This window comes from Emydura macquarii, unplaced genomic scaffold, assembly GCF_026122565.2.
Source record: "Emydura macquarii macquarii isolate MOO-44397 ecotype Brisbane River unplaced genomic scaffold, CSIRO-AGI_Emac_v2 contig_2417, whole genome shotgun sequence".
NCBI lineage: Eukaryota > Metazoa > Chordata > Testudines > Chelidae > Emydura > Emydura macquarii.
Window position 1 is genome coordinate 646,061 of NW_027132554.1, and position 17,197 is coordinate 663,257.

General features: G+C 52.3%; 1 protein-coding gene across 1 annotated transcript in view; it reads right to left on the bottom strand.

Annotated features, from left to right (window-relative positions):
- Positions 1–12,525: 12,525 nt before the first annotated feature.
- The window catches only part of NPDC1 (neural proliferation, differentiation and control 1), a 108,173-nt gene continuing 103,501 nt past the window's right edge, over positions 12,526–17,197 (bottom strand). Inside the window, exon 9 of the mRNA XM_067561476.1 lies at positions 12,526–15,331. Coding sequence (XP_067417577.1) covers positions 15,254–15,331 — 78 coding nt within the window. The 3' untranslated portion in view covers positions 12,526–15,253. The remainder of the gene's footprint in view (positions 15,332–17,197) is intronic.

Genomic DNA, 17,197 nt, shown 5'->3' on the forward strand with positions numbered 1-17,197 from the left:
GGGACCAGCAGCATTTCACCCCTGGGGTCAGGGCTGCAATTCAGTATGTATCTGTACAGCGCCTAGCGCCACGAGCCCTGATTGGGTTGGTACGACTGCAAGATAAAGGGTTCACTGCGAACAAAAACCATCAGACAGTAAAAGAACATTAAAGTTTCAAAGTCAGGCACCCAGGAGTTAAGAAATGCCAGAATTAAACTCCTGTAGAACTTGAGTTCAGCACTCTTGTGCTTTATGATAGTAACTGATTACATGAGCACATGCTATTTTTCCACAGAACTCTTGCCTAAATTAAGCAGAGTGGGAGAAATGAACAAACGGTGGGAATATAATGGGGTCTTGTGAGGTGCATAGGAGTTGGGTGTAGGGGTTCTTTTCTTTCCAGTCTCGCTGGACTAAGCTGCATTCATCCATTTCTATTTAAAAGCCTACACACTCAGCCCCTGTGAATGCAGGTGCTGGCCATGGACTGCACTCTTTGGTCTCCTGGAAAATGTCTGCACCAGGGATGGGTCTGAAAGAAAACCCTGGCATCCCCTAACTCCAGTCTCACATATGGGGTCTCAGGGTACGACCCCTTCAGGAAGGTGCAGCAATGCCTACGCAGCATGGCTGAAGCCAGAGTCTGAGCCGGCTTTGCCAGATCCCTGGCCCTGCACTCACTGTGAGCGATGAGGAAGCGACGCTGCAGGATTCCAATTGCAAGGGATTCTCCTCTACTCCTCCCAGGCTCCAGCTGGGGAAGGGACATTTTTAGAAGATCCTTCAGCTCCACAATCGCCCTCTTCCCTTTGATTTATTGTTCTGTGGCCTGGCCCCCCTCCGACTTCCCCCAACCTGCTTTTTCACTCCATCCCCCGCAGGAAGCCCATCAACCCATCCTGCCTGGAAGCGGCTCAGGCACATTCCAGCTCCCCTTTCATATACAGGACCCAGCGGAAGGGGAGCCGTTGACTTTGAACCGGCTCTTTGTAGAAGGGCGGCCCATTGTGCAGAGCACTCTTTGAGTGGGTCAGTGGGGTTTCGCTCTACATTTCAATGTGGTGATTCTCTTGGCTCATGGAAGGTGTTGCGGTCATTGTCCCCGGGGTCATCCTGGGACTGGAGCGGCTCGGTTCAGCTTGCTCGCGCTGAGTGACTGGACCTTCTTTGCTGCTAAAAGCTGCCCGGTCCCGTTTAGCCAAAGCCATTTATTGTGTTTGAAAGTAGCATTTCCCCAAAGGGAAAGCGCACAACCCCTGCTGGGCTCCAACAGACGTGCTGCCGCAGGCGGAGATATGCATTTGACTGTAGGCCTGCCCCCCTATAAATCCATCTTCTAATGCCAGCCCAAGAGCTGAGGTCCCCAAACCGGCCAAAGACCCACTGACACCAATGGGAGTTTTGCTAGGCGAAGAACTGCAGAAATGAGTTTGCCACAATGCTCACAAAGCCTGCCAGTGGTAACTCGCTTTGGTAAAACACCCTCACACCCCCCACTGCATCTTAATGCCCTGGCATTTGGGCACCAGGCCAAGATGTTTGGTGCCCACCTCGAGACGAAGGGCAGCTGGAAGAGGACACAAAAGGGGCAGACGAAAGGAAGCCCTCCGTCAGAGGGCAAAGGTACAGCATCATAGAACTGTGTTAGACTTAGCTACATAGAGGACATACTAAGAATGGCACAAGATCAGGAGGAATGGTGGAGCCTTGTTCATGCCCTAAGCAGTATCTGACTAGCTAAGACAGACTCGAATTCACAACTGGAGACACCCCTGAGAAGGCCTGGTCTCAGAGGGTGCATGCTTGGCGCCCTTGAAGTGTCTCAGATGGGGCCCTCAGACAAGGCCCCCCCGACACACTAGGTGCTATTGAAAAGTTTGGCCAGGAGCTGTGCTCACAGAGGGAGAGCTTGACATTCACACCGGCTGGCCTGGTGGGTGCCACAACAAAAGCCAGGCTCCCGGGGGCCAATCCATTTTAAATGCTTTTTTAGCAAACGCTGCTAAAAGCCAGTCTGCGCTAAACAGAGTTATGTTTTGCTCCAAAAGGATGAAGTGAAGGGGTTAGCTGAGCAGACGCAGTTTAATGACACCTGGTGAAAGACAAGACACCTGTCGCTTCTGAGCCCAGAATGAAATGAAACACTTCGAGGACGGTGTAGGGCTTATACAGTGTCAGCTTTAGATTTGTCCTGCCCTGTGCTAAAGATTCACACCATTGTAACTGCCTCAGTGCACTTCTAGGGCCGCCCTCACCAGAGAATCTGAATCTCCTCAAGCACTAATAGACTGGAACCTTGCAGGAGTATTCTCTCACAGAGGGGTTAGAGAAGTCTCGTTGGACAGGTGAGGAACTCAGGCACAGGGCTGGTTAAGTGCCTCACCCAAGGTCACATAGGAAGTCTGTGGCGGAACTGCTAGTTGAACCCAAGTCTCTTGAATTCCACGGCCCGTGGGCCTGCTAGACCAGGGGTAGTCAATAGGCGGACAGCTGGCCAAATCCAGACTGCCAGATGCTTTTGAATGGACCGCAAAATCCTTGTATTTATTAGTATCGTTATTGTTATTATTTTTGTACTATTTTCTCTGGAATCTGGCCCTGGACTATACCTTGACCAAGAAATTCATAGGTCAGGGTCTGTTACAGGAGTGGGTGGGTGAGGTTCTGTGGCCTGCATTGTGCGGGAGATCAGAGTAGATGATCATATTGGTCCCTTCTGATCTTAAAGTCCATGAGTCTATACACTTGGACCTGCCAAAAAATAACTGATTACCCCTGCGCTAGCCCATCCTTCTTACGCTAATTATGCCAGCACAGTGCCCTACTGTCAATGTGCTGTCCTCGTGCAAACAGAAGTTTTCAGCACTATAATTGGATTAAACTGCACAGGTGTGAATTTCCTTATTGAAGGCCGGGCTAGGGGATGGAGAAATTCTGTTAGCATCAGGATTTAAGCCAGACAAACATAAAAGCTCACCATCTTCAACACGCTGTGATTAAAAACCCAGTCTATTGTGTCCCGCCATCTTCATCTAGAGAGAGTCTTAATACAGTATCTCCATCAAGAAGAAGGTCAGACAAAGTCAGACTGGACATAAGGTGCAATTTTTTTAATATCAGGGAGGCTAATAAACCACTGGAACAACTTCTCTACTGGTAAAGTCTGCAGAGGATACAAAGTAGTGGAGTGAAATAATGAGGCCAGGCCAGGTATACAGACTACACTGGATCGGCTGGGAAGGTGGGCTCAGCTGAACCATTTGCATTTTAACACAGCCAAATAAGAAGTGAGACTGTACAGCTAGGAACAAAGAATGTGGGTCACACTTAATAAAATGGGGGCCTGTATCCTGGAAAGCAGCCACTCTGAAACCGACTTAGATGTGATGGGAGATAACCAACAGAACACGAGCGCCTTGTGCCATGCTGTAGCTAAGGGGACGTCTACACTCACGCTTCTGCCGGCAAGACTTTTGTCGCTCAGGGGTGTGAAAAAAACACCCCGCTGAGCGACATAAGTTTTGCCAGCATAAGCGCTATGTCAGTGGGGCAGAGCTCTCCTCCCACCTATACGAGGGGTGGTAACTATGTCAGCAGGACCCTGAGCGACAAACGTTTTGCCGGCAGAAGCACAGGCGTAAACAAGCCCTAATACAATCATTTGGTGGATAAGCCGAAGAATATCTAGTCGTAGTAGGGAGGTGATCTCTCACCTCTGTATTCAGGATTAGTGAGACCATCACCAGAGAATGTCAACACTCACAAGATGTTGAAAAACTGGAAGAGGTTCGGCTAAGAGCTTCAAGCATGATTCAGGCCTGGAAAACATTCCTTAGAGGGGAGATTAAAACGCGATCAGAAAGCTAAGAGACGACTTGATTACCTTCTACAAGTCCCTAGCTGGGAAAAGATTCTGACAGATGGCTCTTTAATCAGGTAGCAAAAGGCGGAATGAGATCCAGTGGCTGGAAGCTGGACAAATTCAGACTAAAAATAAGGTGCAAGTTTAAGAGGGAGGGTAGTAAACATTTACGTAAGGCCATAGTGGCTTCTCCAGCACTGGAAGTCTTTATTAAAAAGAACTTCTGGGCTAGAGCATGATGGGCTTGCTGCAGAAGCAATCAGTGGTAGGTATCTGGCCTCGGAGATGCAGGAGGTCAGATTAGATGGTCATAATGAGCCCTTCTGGCTTTTAAATCCATGAATCTAAAATTGAAAAACTGACTAAAAATCCCCTCCCCTCTCACTTGCTCAGGGATTTCACTGCCTGGACAGGACAGCATCTGCTTAGTCTCCAGTTCTCCAGGGTATTCCAGGAAAAGCAAGTTGCGAGGTGGTTTGGTGTCTCCATTGGTAAATCAGTTCAAACACTCAGTCTAAAGCTACGTGGATGGAGGCAGCAAGTTGCATCAGTGCAACCCACTTATCCCTGGTGCAGTACTCGGGCTTTTACTCCAATGCAGCTAAGGCAGCATCGCTACTTAGCTTTTCCCAAATGCGGCCACCCGAAGAATTTTTGGCCACCACCGTCCACGACAACCTCCAACGCACGGGCGGAGACGGGGAGCAGGGGGGCAAAGCAGCAGCCCCTCCTACAGTGCCCGCCCGTTGCAGCTGTTACTGAGGGCAGTGAGCTGCCCCACCTTGATGTTGGTGCCGGCGCTGCCAGCAGGGATCAGTGCCCTGCACCACTCAGTCTTCTCCAGGGCTCCGGGCAGCACTTCTGGAGACCCGTGGGGCCAGTGCACATGGCACTAGAGGTGGCTTTTGTTAGTGAGATGGCTGCAGCGTTTGGTCACTGGGATGCTCCCCGGGGCAGCTCCTCTGCCCCCACCTGGCTGGGGCATGGGGAGCCTGGGAGTCCGTGAGTTCCCAACCCACCTTCCCCGGGGCAGGCTCTCGCTGAGGGGCCGCACTCTGAGGCCACCAAAAAATTTGTTGCTAGAACCACGTAGACCCTCGATGTAGATAAGACTAATTTCTAGAGTAAAGCAAACCACACACAAGCTGCTCCTCCCTGACTTCCCCTGGCCCCACCTCAGAAAACTTGTCATGTCAAAAAATGATACAGCAAAACTATTGTTCTGGTGCAGATCCTGGTGAACAGAAATCAAGCTACGAAAGGATGCCCAGGCATTCAGAGAGTAATGCACGGGGACAACTGCAAATCTAGTCCTCCAGCTACAGTCTGCGACTGTGGCTGTGCTCTGCTGCATTGTCTACCACGCTGTCTTGTGCAGTGCAGTTAGAGATGACGATATGTAGGATCCCCTCGCCCAGCCATAGCCTCTGATTCATTTGGATAGCAAGTGCTAGTGACTGAGGCTTTGTCTACACCAGAAAGCGTTTGCAGCTGTAGCTATGCCAGGAAGTGCTTCAAGTGCACCCCCCCTCAGTGACCTGGCTTGATTTAATTTTGTTTAGCTGGGTCTGTGACCCCGCCCTTAGCCCCTCCCCGCCCCATGTTAACCAGGGGGGTTAGCTCAAATCTGTTGCTGAATGAAATAAGGGATGCCAGCAAAATGCTTTTTGGGATGGCATAATAAAGGCTTTTGCAGGCATAGCTATGGAGGCTTAGAGGCATGGTTATTTCACACTCCTAACCGAACCGACAGCGCTAACTCAAGTGTAGCCCAGGAACAGAGATTGCACTGCGGGCTTCTTTAGTGCAACGGAACTGAGACCCAGGCCAGGTCTGCATTACAAGCTGTGGTCGACATTCACTCCATCGGCGCACAGCCGCCAACGTTTGCACATCACTGGAGCGGGTGCATACTTGGCTGCCTCTGTCAGCTCTGTGTGTCCTCACCAGAAGTGTTTGTGTCTGACGTACGGTGCACTACGGGGTGGTAGCCCAGCGTGACATGTGGCGCTGCCTGGCACCACGCAGCCACAACGTTGCAATGTTTTGTGGGGTAGTGATAGCTCACTCAGAGATCTCTGGGAACTAGAGGTCAAGTTCCCAGCCCGCAACTTTCTCCATCCCAAGCCCATAATTTTCACACCATTTTCTGAAAATCCCACAAACCTGCAGCACTGTCGGTCTCTGGAAGAAGCATGGAAGCCACAGAGCTCTGCCTTATTCTGACGAACGCTGCAAATATAGGACATACGATTCTTCTGTATTTGCAGATCTGCAGGAAGTACCGCACCAACCTCGGCTATGAGGATTTCTTGGAGGACAGATTGCTGCAGGACATAGGGAGAACCAACGCAAGGTGGTTGTTGGCACTCACGGAGCAGCTGCAGATGGTGCAACACCACTTCTGGGCCTGAGAAACAAGCACTGACTGGCAGGATCACATCGTAATGCAGATTTGGGATGACGAGCAGTGGCTGCAGAACTTTTGGCTGGGAAAGGCCTCTTCCCTGGAGCTGCGTGCCGATCTCACAGCCGCACGTGGACACTAGAACGAGAGGTGCATTGACAGTGGAGAACGGTCAGTGGGAAACCATTATGGAGATAGAAAATCCACAGTGGGGGCCATTGTTATGCAAGTGCGGGGGGCCATTTATCGTACACAGAGCTGTGACGCTTGGCTATGTGCAGGACTCAGTGGATGGATCTGCAGTGATAGGGTTCCTGAACTGTGGTGGGGCAAAAGCTGGCATGAACATCCTTATATTGGCACCCACCCGCCTTGCCACAGAGACCATCAGCAGAAAGGGCTGCGTACACAGGCCAGCATCCCTTCCGTTTACCAAAAGCGCATTCAAGGGTCATTCTGCACCTGCCGAGCCAGTGGTTGAATCTTTCCTTGTTGCTATTGAGGTGGCCAGTTTACAGTTTAACGTGCAAAGGGTAGCCTGGGTACCCCAGAATCACCCTGGGCGCTTCAATATCGCCAGCGGTGATCCACTGCGCGGGAAAGAACGTCTCAGTGAGCAGGCTTCTGTCCTCAAAGACCTGAGCGTCATGCACCTTCCCCGACCAGCCCACACTGATATGGGTGAAGCCTCTCCCGTGATCCACTGCTTGTGAAACCAGAGAAAAGCAGTAGATTGGATCTCACAGGAAAAAAAAAACCATCCCACTGGTTACAGCGGCCTGCTGGCTCCTGCAGAACATCTGTGAGGCAAAGGAAAAGCTGCCACGGAGGTGGCGCGCCTGGCTGCCTTTGAACAGCAGACATCAGGGCTATCACAAGAGCCCCGTGTGGCACCGTGCAGTCGAGGGAGGTTTTGAAAGAGCACTTCAGCAGTCAGCCAGACTAGCGTGCACTGCCGGAGCATTCTCGAGGCCTGGCCCTTTGGGTGCCGCTAGGAAGGGTGAAGTGCTTGTGTGACGCAGTGGAGATATTCTTGGGGTTTTCTCTGAGTGCTGGTTGTGTGCGCGCCTCAGTTTCCCCATATGCTACTCATGTATTTCGGTGATGGGACTCGGATGTGTGATCATGTCAGAGACCACTAGCGGGTGGATCTGCTTTCCCTAGCCACACGTACGCAGACCTAGCCAGGACCCCTGCCCTGGCCCAACCCGTTGCAACAGGTTGTGGCAGGTGGAGACCAAGAGGAGTGGCCACCTTGTCTCCAAAGAACTGGTGAGAGGCAAGGGGATGGCTTGCAGGGGTGATGGGCGCCTGGAAGGCAGAGCCAGTGCCCTGCGGGGGGGTTCACCCAGGAGCAGAGCCCAAGGAGGGGGGCTCTGGAGCTCCTCAGGTGGTCGCTGCTGTAACGCCTAGTTAAGCTGCTAGCAAAACCTTTCTACGCTGTGATCCTGAGATCTAATAAACCCTTCTGATGCCCACCCTGGCTGTGAATCGCTTCTGACTGCAAGGCGGGGTGCATGGAAGAACTCCCCAGGGTCCCATCTAGGGGGGATCACAGGGGGAGTTCTGGCAGAGCTGGGCTGCTGGACCCTCTGAGGCCAGAGTCAGCAGACGGCTGCACTGGCCTGTGGAGACCCGAGGGGGCAGGCTGCAAAGCACCAGAGTGCTGACTGGCTGCGATTCCAGAGCACAGTTCCTGTGGGCTCGGTCTCAGCTTGTCATGCATTTATAAATAGAACTGGGTATTTTCCCGACAAGATGAATGCTGTGGTGCATTTACAAGCCCTGTGTGCTTTGACTGCCGCGATGCAGTCTGCAATGGTTGTTGTGAACTAATAAAGAGAATTTAATTCTCCAAAATTAGAACTTCGATTTCCTGCAGTTTCCCCCACCCCAGTGCAAAACCAAACCCCCGTCAGCGCTACACAGATTTGCAACGTAACAGGTAATAATTTAAAACTTGAAAGGTGAGAAACATTTATATGTAGCCAGGTGTGGCTGTGTGTACACCAGCTCTGGTTCTCCCAGCTCAGCGTATGTGAAGATATAGATGTGAAGATGTAGTTTTCTTTGCTGTGGCCAGCTTGGGGTGAGGTGCTAGGGGTAAGGATGCAGCTCTGGGAGCATATGGCCGTGGTGTTATCCAAGGACTGCAAAGGGTGGAGAATCCAGGAGTTTTGGACCAGTAGGTCAACCAGTCTGCAGCATTTGGCTTTGCTGCCTGAGAAGACCCATTATGTGCTGTGGGACTTCTGACCCTCTCTCCTCTTCTCTCTGTCTTTCTCCATGCTGTCTGGCATACTGGCCTTCCAAGCCCAGCGTTCCTGGTCTGATACAACACCGGCTTGCACAATCTTTTTCTGTGAGACCCTCCCGAATCCTCTTTTATCTCTTCTCTTCAGGGTCAAGCATTCTCTGGGTGTGGAGGGGGCACCCCTCAAGGTTTCCACAACAGAAGCTGCTGATAAAAACAGCGAGATCTACCACATAACACACAACCCAGGGGTCACCCAGGGAAATTAACAGGCAGCAAACTTTAAAAAAAACCAACCAAACAAACCCAAAAACCCCAGAAGGAAATACTTCTTCACACAACGCACGGTCACCTTGTGGGACTCGTTTCCAGGGGATGTGGTGAAGGACAAAACTGTAACTGGGTTCAAAAAAGAATGAGAAGTTCACAGAGAGTTGGTCCATCCATGGCTATTAGCCAAGAGGGCCAGGGATGCAACCTCATGCTCTGGGTGCCCCAAGCCTCTAACTGCCCGAAGCTGAGAGTGGACGACAGGATGGATCGCTCAGTAATCGCCCTCTTCTGTTGATTCCCTATGAAGCACCTGGCCTTGGCCACTGTCGGAAGACAGGAAATGCAGCGAGACGGCCCGTGGGGCTGACCCAGTATGGCCGTTCTTATTGAATTGACAGGCACAACGGAAAGGGAAGGATACATTCCAAAACTCCCTTTCCTTATTCCCATAAACACTTCTCATAAGAAATGCTGATTGACAAACCTCCCGTGGAACGCCTCAGCACAGCACTGATCTCCAACCCAGCCTGGGCAAGCACAGCCCACCAGAGATGAGGGGACAAAGGGTTTTGTTGTGTGAAGCTACAAAATGATGGCCACTATTTCCACGGGTCCACATCTAGGGCCATGGCAATGAATCCTGTGCAGGGACAGTGATTGTAGCTGATCTTGCACTCAGCTGCTACAGGCATCCCGGGCCGGTATGCCACGAGCCGGTTTGCTGCACTGGTGCCACCGAACTCCTTGCAGAGCAGTGTGGGAAAGTGTCTTACCATGCAGGAAGAAATCAGGGAGCCCTTCCTAGTAGAGGATCGCAGAGCAGCGCCTTGAACGTTTCACTGAGATCTCTCAGGAGGATAAAAGGACCCTCCGTGTGTACATAAACTGCTCTGCAGGACCTCATCCCCCACCTCCGCCTAACCCAACGGGGGCACTGCACAGCAGATGCAAAACTCTGCTTCTCTTGTACCTTTGCTGCTTCTCAGCGAAGTAAAACAACGAACAGTCAATACCTTTGTCTGGTTAGCCTGGGGATGGGGCAGGCACCAGCTTTCAATTGAAGCACTGTAAGGAAAAATGCAGGCACACTCTCACCTGAGTTCCCGTCCCTTTCATCAGGCTCATCCCTGCTCACCTGGCGGGACTGGAGACTGTGGCAGAGTCTCAAACAGGTCCTGGCTTGCAGGATGGCTGGCGTCCCCCCCTCCGCCCCTCTTCTCCTCATGGCAGGGGTCTCTGTCTCAGGCTCCTCCAGAGTATCCCGAGTGGACTGCAGGATGCTGATGGAGTCTCTGCCAAGCATGGCAATCCGTTCCTTGCAGAAGTGGCAGGGCTCTGGTGCCGCACCCAGTCGATTGTTGGCCTCCCTGGCCTTGATATAGGACCGTTAGGGTCAACGTAGGTCATACAACGTAGGGTCTACGCTCGCACTGGGTTGATCGCAGTAGGTCGACCATGGCTCAACACGGTTTGTGGAGGTGGTTTTACTGTGTCACTCTCACGGGGTGACATTATGAGGCGATAAATTTGAGTGTAGACGCATGCACGAATATGTGGAATCAAGGCAACTTACGTCAACCTAACTTTGGAGCGTAGCCAAGCCTCAGTCAAAAGAATCCCCCCCCCCCCCCCCCCCGGTTTTGCAAAGCCAATTTACTAAACTAAGTTACAGAATGACAGACCTGATACGCTAAAGAGAGACCAATGACACACTGCCCTCCACATGCTACTAGAATACAAATACTGAGTGGATCAGTGTGAGTTAGCATGCAATGACCAAAGGGATTGATTTAAGGAGAAAAGATTAAAGGAATTAATATGTTTAGCTTGGCTAAACAATGACTAATTAGAGAAGGAAGTGGGGACATCACAGCCATCTCCCAGCATTGCAGTGTATAGACCCAGGAGGGAAGGAGATAGCATAGCAGGGTACAACTAGGAATAAAGAGATTAAACAGAACATCTAGAACAATGTGTTATAGGTGAGTGGGCGAATAGTCAATGGGCTGTTTATAAATCAAAGTCCTGGAGAAGTGCATGTAATGCAGTCCTGCACTGACCCCTGGTCCTGGCTTTCAGAAGGACTTTGCGACGCAAATTAAAGCCACTTTCAGTTCTAAGTGATGCCCTCTTCTATGTTTGTGCAAGACTCCCTGTTACCTCCACACACCAGAAAAAAACTACCCTGAAGTAAGTCAAGCCTGCAAAGGAAACAGCTGCACTGTGAATAAACAGAGTCATTTCTACCAAAACCTTCCTGGGTCGTCGTCTTCTTCCTGCGTCGTACTACTGGGAGTCAGGGGGGAAGAGATCACTTTTCAGACTTGATGCTGTCTGTTGGCTGAAGCGGGGCCGTCAGTGTAGGCGATGCTGGCAGCACCACCGACAGTTAAGGTTGGCCAGTACTTTCCATTATGAGACCCTGTTTTGAGTTGCTTACAACATTGCAAAATGTAAACCATTCCAGCTAAAGTTTTCCGTGGCTGCTGTTTGCTTCAAGCTGAACTTCTTTGGGCAGTTTCAGCAGGAACTGTTCAGCTGTTTCAGAGAAAGAGATTAGGGAAAAGAGAGAGACAAAGTGAATGAGTGATAACTTTTACTTAACCCAGCTTTTCTTGGTGCAAGAGACACGCTTTCCAGCTACAGTGCTGTTCTTATCCGAAGAACTCTGGGTAGCTTGAAAGTCTCTCACTCTCACCAACAGGAGTTGGTCCAATAAAAGCTGTTACCTCACCCACCTTGTCTTTCGCATATTCTGGGCCCAATATGATGACACCAACACTGCAACCGACACTAGGGGAAAATGTCATTTTGCTCATGTTAAAATTCTTAAGACCACTCTGGGAAGCATCAGTGGCTTTGGAGTAGAGACTTGTAATTGGACAGAGGGGTTGCCTCAGGATCAGAGGCGCCTCTTGTCATCCAAATTTAGGAGCCACGAACCTCTGAAAATTGCTGGTTACATTGGACGGTAGAGACTTGTTGGTAGCGGAAGAGTCAGTCTGCACTGAGCATGCTTCAGCCCAGGTCTGCCAGGACTTCATTGCAATTGCTCCTCCTGGTGCACTGTGGCACCAGATGCAGAACTGAGAGCATGGAAACAGTCTTTCTTGTGCTTTCATAGTTTCTCCTGCTGGCACTCAGGTTCCATGGAGGAGCCAGAGGCAGCCTGGAATAGAAGCAGAGCACAGGACCAGAAGGTTCTGTAGCCATTATACCACACTCCCCTCGAGAACTTGGGGTAGGACCCAGGATTCTTAGTTTGCTGGCTTCCCACCCCACACACAGCGCAAGAACTGGCCTGCAGCTTTTGCCTGCTGACTGGCGGTGCGGGCAGGGAGTCTCACAGGGATAGAATGGGGACTATCATGGGTGCGTTGGCACACTCTGCCCACTAAGCACAGAGTGTGTCTTTACAGTCGATTCTTTAAGCCCGATTTTGAAGGAAAAACCATATGTCAGTTACACTGTATACGAAAGAGTGCGCGGGTAATTTCCATCACTTTTGCCTGTTTTCCTTCCCCTGTAGCCAACATATCCCACTTCGATTGCAGCTGAAGGGCTATCTGGCAAGGCCCTTTAGCCCTGCGCTCCAGAAAGCATGAGCCAGATGGAGTTAGGCAGGCCGTAGAACCCCCCAACCAAGAGTATTGAGAGGGGAACGGGGCTGTGGATAGATTTTGTTAAACTAAAACCAAGAGGCAGCACCAGAGCTCCCCTCCCACACACCACACACTGTACATTGGCTTGAAATATGATCATTTAATAAAACTTTCTTTTTAAAATACAGTCCATACAACAAGGGTGGTTTAGTGTCAGGAATCTACATTAACAGACTACAGTAAGGATACGGAACGGTAAAGTGACAACTTAGCCATAAAACCTTGCGATCGAGGCTTTGGTCGACAGCCAGCTGTGTCATCGTCATGCAGCTGTTCACACACACAGTGCCACAGGGTGCTACGCAATTTACCCAGGCTCTGCCGTGCACAGTGTGTTTCCCATGGCACTTTGGTGCCGTCTGCTTCACTAGTGGCCGAGCCTTGTAGCTCTTCGCTGCAGGTCTGTACGTGTGTCTCATACACATGCAAAGATTCCAGCTCTTCTCCGGACAGTTGACTGAGGGACAGATGTGAGGGGTGACAGGAGGAAGCTACAGCGTGAACTCAGCCTTCCATGCATGGGGTTTGGATGTGGAGCCGTGTGAGTGAAACAACCTGAGATTCAACTTTGGGCCACATCCGTGGCAATTCAGATGTTGCTGTGTGCGCTGGATGGGCTCAGCATTGGGGGTCCATGGAGGCCTCTACAGCCAAAGAAGGAAGCCTCGGTGTGTGTGTGTGTGGGGGGGAATGCACTGCACCCTACTGCACCCTCAAAAACGGGTGGAACTTTACCTCTCCTGGACTGTGATTGGCCTGCTAGTGACACTCACAAGTGGCAGAGACACAGGTGAGCTACCATGGCAGTCAAGAGTAGCTGGACCCCGGGAAGTATTACAATGGGGCCCGAGGCTGTCCTCATCGTTAGCACAGAGGCATCCCACAAAGACTCCAGAGCCCAGCATGCAACGCTCCATAGGCAGGCCAGGCATTTGTGTTCCAGTTCAAGAGAAATAGAAATCTGCCCCATTTTAGGTCAACGGGGTGTAATCCTTGGGCTCCTGAGAGCCGCTGAGCGAAGAAGATTGCATAGGTGCACTGGCCCGTGCTTGCTAAGCGAAAGGGCTCACCGCCATGGGACACCGGCACAGCTTGGCTGAGAACGGGTGTGCAAATGAGGCCGTGGTTGGAATAATCTCTGCATCCTGCTACTACCCTCTCTGAAGCAGCCAGGACAAGGCTCCCCTGCCTGGTTGCTGGCATTCAGCACACCGCCCTGTGGCGGGGGGTGGTGGAGGAGAAGCTCCAGTTAGAAGCTGTAAGCCTCCACTGTTGCTGTTTGCCCCTTGCGTGATCCCTCCCCAGGCCACACTGAGAACAGGTTAAAAGTTACCCAGTTTAAAGTTCCGAACCAGTGATCATCTGCGGCTTTTCCCATTAAAGAGACTGGGCCTTCTCGTCTCCCTGGGGTGGCACCGGAAAGGTTACTCACTGCTGGGGTTTAGCAAATGGAATTCACTCTTTCCATAGGAACCGCACAAAGATGGTGGTTTTTCTTTTGGCTCCCAGGACAGCCAGGCCAGTGAAGAATGATAGAAGGGACCCATCAAAGAGCATTTCCAGCAACTAACTCACAGCACTGGGGTCTCTCTGTGCACCTACTCCATAGCTCTCTGTCCCACAGTAAGTGATGAAATCAACCAGAGAGGCCAGAGACTTATTTTAATGGGAGAATCAAAGTCGGGCCGGCTGAGAAATTCACCATCAGAAACCTGCATAGCTGGTTTATTGGACAAACCGTTTTATACAACAAAGGAGAAGAGATGGCCAGAAAGGTGTGTGCGCCCTGGCCAGGTTATTTGGTGGAAAATGCTACAAACATGGGTTTATAAAACCTGCATCACAGCAGAATTCAGTGATAGGGCAAACTTGCTGTATCAGACCCCAACTCCCATGGACAGAGAGACAAAGGCACCGGGGTCTAGAGTCCCCCAAATGGGAAGCCAGATACACCTGTGATTTGGGGTGGGGTATCCCCCCTTTGCTCACTGGGATGGGCTCTGGGGAGGTCTGGTTCCCATTTCTTAGTTCCCACCCCCGGCTTCTTTTGCTCCTGCTTTTGGCATGACGCCATGTAACCTGGGCACCAAGGGCGCTCGGGGCTGGAGAGGATTTCTGGTGGAGGAACGCACTGGGATCCTGTCACTAGATCCTCGTGGCTCTTTTCCACGATATCGATACCAGACTTTGCTCGGAAAGTTTCCCACCTGTTCAGCAACCCAGCTCCTGGGCTCCAGCGGCCGTGCCAGCCACCGTACACATCAACTCTGCTCCCCTGGGCAACCATTGGGGCTGCAACACTGGCATGTGCGAGGGTGGGACACTTTCCCTGTTCACTCCTTGATCCCCTCCCATGACCCCTTTGCACCTGCTCTATCACTAGTATCACCTGTAGCCCCCAAAAGAAACAAACAAAACAAACCCTAAAGTGAAGACACTGCCACCCTCTGCGCTATCATTCCGGCCACCAGCTGCCCACTTCTACCCCAGGGAACCAGAGCTCCCAGCCCTGCCGGAGAGCAGCAAGCAGCTGAAATAATGCACAGAACGCAGGGCAGGGAAGGGGCAAGATCACAACAGAAAGAACAATGAGCAGCTGGAAACAGCAGTGACCCTCCCGCACCCCCAAAGCTGTTGGCTGGTGTGTACAGAGGGGGTCTAACAGTCTGGCGGCCGAGTCCGGGGAGCCGCCGCGCACCCAGCGGCAGTCACGGCCGGAGTCCCTTGGGAGGAGCCGAGTTTCTGGAGTTCTGCCTGGTCAGGTTTTTGGCATTCTGCACCCCAGTCCGTAGCGAGGTCGGGCAGGAGCGAGGTTACTGGTGCGACTTGGGGCTCGGATGGGGTAAGGAAGAGTCGTCAAAGAGGGGGTTCTTCACTTCCATTTCTCCAGTCTGCAGAGATTTGGCGGGGAAAGAAGATGGGAGGGGGAGAAGCCAGCAGGTTAGAGGTCACAGCAGCTTATTTCAGCCTCCCCTCACTCGGAGACACTTGATGTTAGGACGTTAGCCTCCGCCGCTCATCCTCCCAGCAGTCAGTGCAGCAGTGCTACACTCATTAGCGATCGGATCACAGCCGTGCCTGGACGCCCTGGCCGAGATCAAGGCTGTGTGGTGCCAGGCGCTGCACAGACAGCCACTGAGAGAGAGTCCTGCCCCAAAGGGCTCCCAGTTTAAACAGACTAGACTCTCAAAGAGGGGGAGGGGAAACTGAAGCCACACGTCTGCCACAGGGACTCTAGTGGCACAGCCACGCATAGCCCCGTTGTGTAACACAGCCACGCATAGCCCCGTTGTGTAACACAGCCACGCATAGCCCCGTTGTGTAACACAGCCTATGACAAACATTCTTCCATTGACCTAGCTGCATCTCCCCCATAGCTATGTCAACCTCAAATTTAAGTGTGGGCCGCGCCTTAGGCTGTGCCTGCACCAGGAGAGCTGTCCCAGTGTAGCTGTCCTTACACACTATACCCCCAGAGCCCTCCTGGTGCTGACGCTTTGCACCGGTAAAACACAGCCAACCCTCATGAGCGAAACAAGCGACACCAGTCCACATGCGATTCTGCCATTGCAGCTGCGTCTGCAGGAGGGACTTTGCTGGCACAGCTGCACGGATCCGGGATCACGTCTCAGGTCTGTAGCACAGACCGGCCGGAGGCCTGGTCTACAGTGAGAGACCCAGCCATCACCCTCAGGGCTCTGAAAAATTTTGCACTCTCAAGCTTCGTAGTTATGTCAGTCCAAGCCCTGGTACAGCTGCGGTTAGGTCGACGGACGATTTCGTCCCTTGACTTACTATGGCCTCTTGGAGAGACGGATTACCTACATCAACGGAAAACCCCTTCCATCCATGTAGGAAGCGTCTACACTATGGTGCTGCTGTGGTGTAGACATGCCCTGAGACCGCAAGGAGAACCCGTGGCTGCAAGTCTCAGAGCCCAGGGCTGCAGACTCAGGCTTGTGCGATGGAGCTAACAATAGCAGGGTAGACATTCCTGCTCAGGGTATGACACCCGTCTCCTCGCCGCGTTCAGTGCCCGAGTGGGACCGTCCACACAGCTATTTTCAGCAGCAAAGTCCGAGTCTGAGCCTGCAGCCCTGGGCTCTGAGACGCGCTGCTGCGGGGTTTGGTTTTTTGCTGCGTAGATGGGGGAAGTGACTCGCCCACGGTCACCCAGTAGGTCAGAGGCATGGCTGGGCTTGGGACCCAGCTGTTCCCATCCTGCACTCTATCCACGGGGCCACACAGCCTGTCCGAGAGACGTCACATTTCCTTGGGAGGAGCAGATTATGGAACTTCCCGGGGCTGGGTCCCATCCTGGCTTTGTGAGGAGGGCTGGGGAGGGCACGAGCATGTAGATGGTACAGGCTCCAGTGGCCCCTGAATTCTGCCACCCCCCCTGTGCTGACAACAGTCTGACCTGCCTGGGCTGTGTCGATCACAGGACTTTGGCCAAGTTTCCCAGGAGATGTAAGTGAGCAGCCCCGGACCAAGCTGCCCTATACGATGGCTGGGGGAGGCGAGAGAAAGCGCACCCAGCTGGGACTCTCCGAGATGGACACGGCTGACGTCTCTCAGCGGGGAAGTAGGGGAGAGGAAATGGCAGCCGGTTGGGGGACGGGGGACGCCACTGCAGGCCAGCTTTAAAAAACCACCCGTGAGCCAGTGTTTGCAACTCTGCAGTGCGGAGGAGCTGAGAATCCGACAGGAACTGGCTGTTTAGTCCCCAGACTGCCAGCGTGCGATAAACCGCCCTT